Source organism: Mus caroli, chromosome 11, assembly GCF_900094665.2.
Source record: "Mus caroli chromosome 11, CAROLI_EIJ_v1.1, whole genome shotgun sequence".
NCBI classification, from domain to species: Eukaryota; Metazoa; Chordata; class Mammalia; order Rodentia; family Muridae; genus Mus; species Mus caroli.
In genome coordinates this window covers 64713604-64723464 of record NC_034580.1, presented here as the reverse complement: position 1 = coordinate 64723464, position 9861 = coordinate 64713604, and the positions used below count along the sequence as shown (strand labels likewise).

At 51.3% G+C, this 9861-nt stretch overlaps 2 protein-coding genes across 2 annotated transcripts in view; one reads left to right on the top strand and one right to left on the bottom strand.

The window, feature by feature from the left end:
* Nucleotides 1-5328, top strand: part of Elp5 (elongator acetyltransferase complex subunit 5) — a 12329-nt gene extending 7001 nt beyond the window's left edge. Inside the window, exons 6-9 of the mRNA XM_021176525.2 lie at nt 2702-2883; nt 3952-4047; nt 4342-4442; nt 5007-5328. Of these exons, the coding sequence (XP_021032184.1) occupies nt 2702-2883; nt 3952-4047; nt 4342-4442; nt 5007-5121 (494 nt within the window). The 3' untranslated portion in view covers nt 5122-5328. The remainder of the gene's footprint in view (nt 1-2701; nt 2884-3951; nt 4048-4341; nt 4443-5006) is intronic.
* A 336-nt stretch (nt 5329-5664) lies between these two features.
* On the bottom strand, nt 5665-8126 carry Cldn7 (claudin 7). The gene is made up of 4 exons (XM_021176522.1): nt 7403-8126; nt 6445-6609; nt 6251-6335; nt 5665-5995 (listed from the first exon to the last, which is right to left on the bottom strand). Exons 1-4 carry the CDS (start codon nt 7623-7625, stop codon nt 5833-5835), a joined length of 636 nt encoding a protein of 211 aa, XP_021032181.1. The 5' UTR covers nt 7626-8126; the 3' UTR covers nt 5665-5832.
* Nucleotides 8127-9861: the final 1735 nt, after the last annotated feature.

The window sequence follows — 9861 nt, the reverse complement described above, 5'->3', positions numbered from 1 at the left end:
AACTCAGAAATCCACCTGCCTCTGCCTCCCGAGTGCTGGGATTAAAGGCATGGGCCACCACGGCCCTGCAGTAATTTTTAACTTAGCATATAATTAGACCATTTTCCCCTTCCCTTCTCTCCCTCCAGCCCTTCCTGTGTACTTCCTCCAATTCATTGCTGAATCTGCCGGTACAGCCTGCTCGGTTTGTGTGACATTGCTTATGTGTATGATTGCAGGGCTGACCCCTTATACAGCAAATTGGAGGGGCTTTCTCCTTGGGAAGAATAGTTCGCTTGCTCTTACTGTCCCGTAGTTTCTTGGTGTTCTTTGTCTAGGGTTCGGGCCCTATGAGATTTCCCCTTCCATGTTAGCGTGTCTGCTGGGTTCTCCCTTGCTCAGGTCTTGTGTATGAAGCCATGTTGGTGAGACTTAATGGTGTGGCTGCACTGATGTTTCTAAGAGATGGATCTGAGTGAACTTCCTTTTCCTCTGGTTCTTAGTCATCCTGCCCCCTTCCCGAGCTGACCCTTCAGCTGGGGCTGCAGGAGCTGTGCTGTCGGTGTCCACTGGGGCTGGGCACCAGTCATTTGTTCTCTGCGTTTTGGTCAGGTATGGTTTTCTGTAATGATCTCAGCCCAGCTAGATCAGGGTGAAGAATGTGCAGGGTCTGGCTGGGCAGAGAGGCTGGGTCCACCCTGAGCTTCCTATGCCCTGCTTTTGCCTCCTCATGCTGACTACAGACCTGTACCGCCATGCATAGTGTACAGAGTGCTAAGGCTAAAAGCCAGGGATTCCTGTGTGCCAGACAGGTGTGCTCCATAACTGAGCTACATCTCCAGTCCCTCATTCAAAATACAGTGCAATGTCAGGTACTTCCCCCCCCCCCCCCCCCCCCCCCCCCCCCCCCCCCCGAGACAGGGTTTCTCTGTGTAGCCCTGGCTGTCCTGGAACTCACTCTGTAGACTAGGCTGGCCTCGAACTCAGAAATCCACCTGTCTCTGTCTCCAGAGTGCTGGGATTAAAGGCGTGCGCCGCCATGCCCAGTATTCAGGTACGGTTTTAAATAAGGAAAAAGCAAAGACTGACCGTATAAAACGTCATAAAAGATAGAAGTCAGTGACTGGAGGTGAATGTCCACATTCACAAAGGTCTAGGTTCACTCTCTAGTATCATACAAACTGGATGAGGTGGTGATGCACACCTGTAATCCAGAACTGAAGAGGCGGAGCGTCTGACTCATCGTCAACTAAATAACAACTTAAAGGGTAGCCTGGGCTTCGTGACGCGCCCTCCAAGAAGATAACTAAGTAAAAGTGAAAGGTAACAGCCATAAGATGGTCTGACGGGGTAGAAGAGAAGAGGGATTGTGTTAATCCATGCATCCATACCTTAAGAAAGGAACGCAGCTTGAATAGCAACGGATCAGCCAGACAAAATGTGGCCCAGTAGGAGCCTGCGAGGACTCTGTAGATACAGGAAGATGGGGGGAGGGATGTTGAGGGGGAGGTGGTTGTGATTGTGAAGGCCTGTCGTCCTTGTGCTAGGGAAGCAGATCAGTTCTAGGTCATCTTTAGCTTTATTGTGAGTTCAAAGCCATCCTGGACAACATTAAGACCCAGTTTCAAAAAAAGAAGTGTTAGAGTATGATAGCTTTAGGATAAGCCAGTTGAAGTAGTTGTGTAGTTTGGTCTAAAATGCTAGACTATATAAAAATTCAACTGTTGATGGCTGGAGAGATGACAGTGGTTAAGAGCCCTTGCTGCTCTTCCAACAGACTGAAATTTGGTTCCCAACATGTATAACCACCTGCTTCTCCAGCTGTAGGGGATCAAACACCAACACCTTCTAATGCCTCTGGATACCCACACACATCACCACAATAAACCTGTTTGTTTGTTTAAACCTGGCTGTGGTGGCGCACACCTTTAATCCTAACAGAGAGAGGCAGGCTGATCTCTTAAGTTTAGGACCAACCTGGTCGAGATCCAGACCATCTAGTGAGACCTTATCTCAAACATTTTTTTAATTACAAAAGAAAAATGTGCCCAATTGGGCCACCCAACAAGCTGGCTCGGTGGGTAAAGATGCTTACCACCAAATCTAATGACCTTTATTCAACACTTGGACCCCACATGGTAGAAGAAGGAACAATTTACAAAAAGTTAGCTTTTAGCCGGTCATGGTGGCGCACGCCTTTAATCCCAGCACTTGAGGGGCAGAGGCGGGCGGATTTCTGAGTTCGAGGCCAGCCTGATCTACAGAGTGAGTTCCAGGACAGCCAGAGCTACACAGAGAAACCCTGTCTCGAAAACCAAACAAACAAAAAAGTTAGTTTCTGATCTCTACAAGCAAGCCACAGCACACGCACACCAGGGGACATACACATAAATGTGCATAAAGTAAATGTAAGAAGAAAAGTGTGCCAAAGTGTCGAGTACAGTATGCAGGGAATGCTCCCCTAGAGGGAGAAAGAGGCTGACACCCACAGCATATAGCAGCTCTGTCATTAATTCGGCTGCAAAGCTCGTGGGCACATGATAAATTGTGCATGTCAAGTCAGTGGTCCCCTGGTCATATCAACATTGGATAATTAAAGTGTGGGCTAGCAGAAGCACAACGTGGGGTGGGGAGATGGTAAGGTTGACCAAGGTAAGTCCTTCACTGTTTGCTCCTCAGGCCTGATGCCTTTCATCTGTATTTCTTGTCCCCGCCCCTGCAGGTGATAACTCCCTAGTAGAGCAGGTGCGTGTCCTGGGCCTCCTACATGAAGAGCTTCATGGCCCAGGCTCCATGGGAGCACTGAACACCCTTGCTCACACAGAGGTGACTCTGAGTGGTAAAATGGACCAGACCTCAGCCTCCATCCTCTGTCGAAGGCCCCAACAACGTGCAACTTACCAGGTCAGGAGAGACAACGGAGAAGACTAGAGATTAGGATCTGAAAGGCCAGTGTCTTAGTCAGGGTTTCTATTGCTGCTATGAAACACCACGACCAAAAGCAACTTAAGGAGGAAAGGGTTTATTTGGCTTACACATCCATCCACATTTTAGTCCATCATTGAAGGACACCAGGACAGGAAATGAAACATGAAACAGGGCAAGGAGCCTCGGGGCTGGGGCTGAAGCAGAGGCCATGGAGGAGAGCTAGAGCTGTTCTTGCTCAGCGTGGTTAGAGAACCCAGCACCACCAGTTCATCTCCCCACCTTCCCACTCTATTAATCACTAATCAAGGAAATACACTACAGCTGCTTCTTAGGGAGGCCGTTCCTCAATTTAGGTTCCAGATGACTTATGTCAAATTAATATCAAACTGGCCAGGACAGGCAGCATGATGGAACGAGCAATAAAAATTGGTGTTCTCTTGGGAAGTAGAGGCAGGAGGGTCAGGAATTGAAGGTTACCTAGTGAGCTGAAGGACAGCCTGGGCTGTGTGATACACGAGGTCCTACCTCAGAAGACAATGGAGAGGCGACTTAATTACTTCCGTATTGATTTTCTTTTGATTGAGGTAGGGTCTTGCTGTGTAGCTTTTTCAGCCTGGAACTGATTTTGTTTAGATTAAGGCCAGTTTTGAACACACAGATCTGCCTGCCTGTGCCTCCCAAGTGCTGGGGTTAAAGAGGTGTGCCACCACAGCTAAGCTGGGTTCCCTCTTGTGGTGCTTGAAGTCAGTTTCATCTTGTTATTCAGACTGGGGACAACCCAGATATGTTAAAATTTAAATCACCTAAGTAATAAAGCATAAGAACCAGGATTTGAACTCAGGGTTGCTCAACTCAAGAGCCCATAAGCCAGCCAAGCATGCTGGTGCACACCTTTGATGCCATTACTTGAGAGGACAGCCAGGGCTAAATAGAGAAACTCATTGTCTTAAAAAAAAAAAAAAAGTCCATTAATGTAACCAATTAAGGGTCATGCCTTACAGAAAATGAACAGGGGATTTTTTTTTCTTTTTTTTTCTTCCCTAGACTTGGTGGTTCTCCGTTCTTCCTGACTTCAGCCTGACTCTCCATGAAGGGCTTCCCCTCCGTTCTGAGCTACACCCGGATCGTCACACAACCCAGGTGTCAAAAATGGCAAGGGTGTGAGCCTAGAGTCTGGCAGAAGGAAAAATAGAAACTAGAGATATTAGCTGGGCAGTGGTGGCACACACCTTTAATCCCAGCACTCGGGAGGCAGAGGCAATCGGATTTCTGAGTTCGAGGCCAGCCTGGTGTACAGAGTGAGTTCCAGGATATCCAGACAGAGAAACCCTGTCTCGAACCCCCCCCCCCAAAAAAAGGGGGGAAAAAGTAGAGGTGTTGGGGGTCTGGGGCTTGAAAAGTAGAACTGAGTGATCATAGCACTTGTACCTACAGGTGGATCCCACTGCTCATTTGACCTTTAACCTTCACTTATCCAAGAAAGAACGAGAAGCCAGAGACAGCCTCACTCTGCCTTTCCAGTTCAGCTCTGAAAAGTAAGGTCGGGGTTGGATCTCAGCATCTGTGTCATAGAAAGGTGGGGTGATGACAGGTTATTGATTAACCTCAGATTTTATAGGGGCTGAAGTCCACCTCTGGAGACAGGTCTAGGGAGTGGTTCCATACCCACCTGTACCAAGTGCCCACAACGATAGAGGAGCTTTCTGTATTTCTCTCCAGTAAGGCCAGGGCCCTGAGTAGCCATGAGCCAAGAGAGCCAGGCCAGATGGGGAGGTGAGCAGCAGGGACCAAACCACAGTGTATATGAGCAAGGGCTTGTTCGCAGGAGCTCAGGGGATGCTTCCTGCTCTGTACCTGCTCTGTGTGTGAGAGGGTGTGAAGCAAGACTGAAGAATGTTTGCCTCCTAGCTAAGGGCCTGGCTCTCTTAGAGCAGTACAAGATAGTTCCTGTTCCAGGACCTAGTGATCCGCACAAATCACTCTCAAAGCTTTAGGAAAAGGAACAAAGACCTCAGCTTGGTTACCTATGCTAATATCACCTAGCAGGAACTACCCAGATTTGACTTAGCACCCACCCTCATCAGTTCTTCCTTCCTCAGACAGAAAGCTCTGCTGCATCCGGTGCCTGGCCAGACTACTGGCCGCATCTTCTATGAGCCAGATGCTTTTGATGATGTGGACCAAGAAGACCCAGATGATGACCTAGATATTTGACCGACAAATGGCAGAGGAAGGCTGTGGGCTCAGAACCACCCTGCTGTTAGCAGACTCTACCTTATCCCTGGCCTGCCTTTGTTACTTTGTCTGCTGAAGCTGTGTCGTGAGCCAAGGAGCAGCATCAAGCTAAGATGAGTGTGATGAGGGCATAGTGTGTGCCCATTTCTAATAAAATATGTGTGTGTGTGTGTGTGTCAATCAAAACCTCTGGTAATGCTTAAACAAGAGCAGATGTTGGGGATGGGGAGATAGCAACAGGAAAAGGTACTTGCCACATTCCCAATGACCTCAGTTCAGTCCCTGAACTCACTGCCCTACACATCCCCACCCATATACCACTAGGCCACACAGAATAATAATGCGGAGAAGTTTGGAGGAGAGTGGATAGGAACCTTGAGACTAAAGCTGAGGCAATAGGGCCCAAGGAGGTAGGGACTCCAGGCCTGGAGACACCACTGGTACTCCATGCTGTTGTAGGTTGCTTTAGTTCCAAGGCCTGTGCAAGGATCTGGGTCTGGAGAAAAGAGGCCTGGAAAGACCTAATTTCCAAAACTTAATTTTATTTCTGTACAAAAGCACACCCCATGTCTTCCTCTCCCAGTACCCCCCCAACTGCCCTCCCCCCAAGCAAACTATACTTGATGTTTGGGGGTGGAGTGACCAGGAGGCCTTTGCCTCCCACCTTGCCCGAAGGCTGGGCTCCCCAGCTCACACATACTCCTTGGAGGAATTGGACTTGGGGTATGAGCGGGGTGCTCGGTACGCAGCTTTGCTTTCACTGCCTGGACAGGAGCAAGAGAGCAGGGCACCTCCTAGAAGGACCAGAGCAGACCCTGCCCAGCCGATAAAGATGGCAGGTCCAAACTCGTACCTGTAGGGAGAAAAGATTGGAGTCAAAATGGACCTGATGTCACCCAAGTCCACATAATCTTTTTCTTTTTTGGTTTTTTCAAGACAGGGTTTCTCTGTGTAGCCTTGGCTGTCCTGGAACTCACTTTGTAGACCAGGCTGGCCTAGAACTCAGAGATCCGCCTGCCTCTGCCTCCCAAGTACTGGAATTAAAGGCGTGCGCCACCATGCCCGGCATTATATGGTTCTTATATGGTTCTTTAGACTGGAGACTTACTTAACGTTCATGGGCGTCAAGGGATTATAAAAGTCTGTGACAATCTGATGACCAATCCAGGAACATGCTACCAAGGCAGCAAGACCTAGAAAGAGAAAAAAGATTCTGGTATTGGGTGTCCAGACCAAGATCTTGACTATGCTCTTCTGGGTGGAAGACTGAGCCCCTTGGTCCCACCCTGGACCCTTGCTCACCTGCCACGATGAAAACAATGCCTCCAGTCATAGCTATTCGAGCCTTCTTCGCTTTGTCATCTCCCCCACAGCGTGTGCACTTCATGCCCATCGTGGCGACAAACATGGCCAAGAAGCCCAACACCAGGGACACCACCATTAAGGCTCGAGTGGCCTGCAGGGCCCCTGTAGAGGAGGAAGGCGGCGGTCATTGCTGGAAATGGCAGGTAGCCTTAGGATGGCGCCAGCCTTAGTGCTGCAGACCGCGCCCACTAACCCCTGGACCGTGGTCCGCCTGTCTGGTTCCGCCGGCAGCCTGGGGCCCCCTAGTCCAAAGCAGGCCTTGTGCAGACGGTTCCCGCCCCCATCCCGCCACCAAGTCCTTTCCGCTCCCCGCCCCGCCCTGCGCTCCAGAACCCGCCCGGGGCGCCAAGGTTTCGATGAAACCGTTCCAGGTAGGGGGGAAGGGAGAAAGGGGGCGAGAGAGAAGTGCAGGTGGCGGCTAAGGCCCTCGCTCGGGCCACACCAGCCGGCGCGTGTCCTAGCTTTGGCCCGGCTATCGAGGCCACCGAGTTTGTGGCTTCAGCTAATCGGCCGATAAGATTAGAGGCCACAAGTGCGGTCCCACGTCTAGGGAGGGCACCATTCCGCGGCCCTGAGAACCTCTGTCCCTCTTCTCCTTTTGTCCAGAGAAAGAAGCAGAGGAAGAGAGCGACCACTGACTGCCAGGGGTTAGGGGGTGCTTCGCCCAGGAACGCCCCCCCCCAAAAATTTGGGAAGAGGGGCGTGGACCCACGTGGGACACCCAAATCAGATCCCAGGCGCGCTCTCTTTCTGTCCCACCGACTGAACCCAAGGCGTCCACTTCCTCCTCCCTGGCAACCCTGGGCGCCGGTCCGTGCGGCCTGGGCCCTGCCCCACACCCAACCCGGCCACCTTGACCCTGGGCACGTCCGCCCCGTCGGTCCCACGGCCTTACCCGGCAGGGCGAGCACCGAGTCGTACATTTTGCAGCTCATCATGCCGGTGCTCTGCGTGACGCACTCCATCCAGAGCCCCTTGTACATGGCCTGGGCTGTGATGATGTTGTCGCCCGCATAGGAGCTCATCTGCCACTGCGGGATGGCAGTGCTCGCTATCAGGCCCACCCAGCCAAGCATGGCCATTGAAAAGCCCAGCAGTTGCAAGCCCGAGTTGGCCATTTCCTTGTCTCAGAAAAGATGGGACGCGCCGGGAGGGCGACCCTACAGTAAAAAAAAACAAAAAACAAAAATCCGGGGAGCAGCAACACAAAATTTGGATAGAGATTTAAGTCACCCAGAGGAGAAAAAGATTTTTTTTTTTTGACCGGGTAACTACAAATCTTGTTAACCGAGGTAAACACAAATCGTCCCCTCCGGTGAAGCGACACTCTCACAGCAGAGGGAACCGGCTTCACCCGAAGGACTGGTTCCAGACAAAAGCGGTCCCCGAAGGCCAGGCGGTTCCCACCGGCGTGCTCCGAGACTACCCAAAGAAGTGGAGGGGCCGTTAGGGCGTGGCCCCCAGAAAATATGCGGGCCCTTGGGCCCCAGGCTGCGGTGCGCGGCAGAGGGAGCTGGCGGTGCGGCGGCAGGTGCGGGCGAGCAGGTGCGGCGCACCTGAGTATATATATGCAGGACGTCGGGGACGCGCCCCCGCAGGCACCCGGAGCGCTGCAACTTGGGCGGGACCAGAGGGGCAGTCGAGTGACCTGACGTCACTGAAGGGACACTCACCTGAACCGGAAGTCTTGGCCCCTACCCCCTCCTCGTCCAGGTGAAGAGGAAGAAACCTGAGCTCCAGGGTCACGCCCCTTCATTTGCCTGGCTCTAACCGTTGATGGGAAATAGGCGACGGCTTCTCAGAAGTCCCTGGGGTCGGAGTCTGCCCTGCAGACTCCAAGTGGCCCCTTCCTCTCCTTTCCGTACAGGTGCGCCTGGGTCGCTGCGGAGCCAGTACCCGCAGACGCCCCTGGAAAGGCTCCTCGCCACCCTTCCCCTGCAGGTTTCTGCGCGTGCCACTTGTCCAGCCCGACTTTCGCCTCCACTCTCATCTCAGCTCTTTTTTTTCTTTAGTCTCCTACCATGGCCTGTCTCATCATCAGGGGTCCTAACCCATTACGGTAAAATCACCCGTGCTGCATGCACCCTTCTAGGAATTTCTGCCCCCAGACAGTCTAGCAACCTACCGCTTCACCGCTCAAGCCCTCCACCGCAGCCCTCCACAAGACACGGCTCCCACAGGCCTGGTCCCTAGACCAGGTAGGTAACAGGACTTAGGACCTGAGCCTGTCAATGTCTCCTCCAACATAGAGGCTTCTTCTACCCGAAGGAGCTTTCCGAGGGTGGGGAGAAGGGTAAGACCTAGGTCAGAGAGTCTGCCACGCCACGCCACGCCCAACATTCCCCTCCCCAGGTTGTCATTTCAGGTTTACCTTCATTTTCCTCACTTCCTTCTCCATCCACACACTTTCTCTTTCCTTCATTCTGAGCTTCCTGGGACCTGTTTGTGTGCCCTTTCGGTGCCCTCCGACCCACTCTAGCATCTGATTCCCCAAGGTGGCTTTTAATTCATCCCTTAGAAAGTCTAGCTTAGGGCTGGGGAGATGGCTCAGTGGTTAAGAGCGCTGACTGCCCTTCCAAAGGTCCTGAGTTCAAATCCCAGCAACCACATGGTGACTCACAACCATCCATAATGAGATCTTGACACCCTCTTCTGGTGTGTCTGAAGACAGCTTCAGTGTATTTAAATATAATAATAAAATCTTAAAAAAAAAAAAAAAAAAGAAAGAAAGAAAGAAAGCGTAGCTCAGCCTCTACTCTTTCCGACTTTTCCAAAAGTTTGACCCCATCCTTCCTCCCAATTTGGCTTCCAAGGTTCTCATTCATCCCATTGATCTTTCCCCTTTTCCTGCCTTCTGCATTTTTATTCACACACACACACACACACACACACACACACACACACACACACTTCCAGACTAAGGTTGCTTCCTCCAGACCCTTGGAGCCCAGTAGCCCAGTGTGTCCATCACTGCCCCCCTGAACTCGTTTCTAGTTCTTTCTTCCAGTCTACCTCTCCTACAGCCTCCTTCCACCTCTCAAACCTTCACAGGTCTTTCTTCCTCTTGCTAGTTTTTTGTTTTTTTATTTACGTTTATGTGCACTGGTGTTTTGCCTGCATGTATTATGTTTTTGTGAAGCTTGTGACAGATGGGGGGGTGGCTAGGATTTGAACCCAGGTCCTATGGAAGAGCAGTGCTTTTAACCACTGAGCCCTCTCTCCAGACCCTCTCTCTTGCTAGTTTTTTAAAGTCAACGCCTTCTCCTTTCCCTTACACATTTCTATGTAAATCCTCCATTTGTCCAGTAAACATATTTAATGCCCTTCTTGTTCAGCCGATTAACCTGCTTTTGT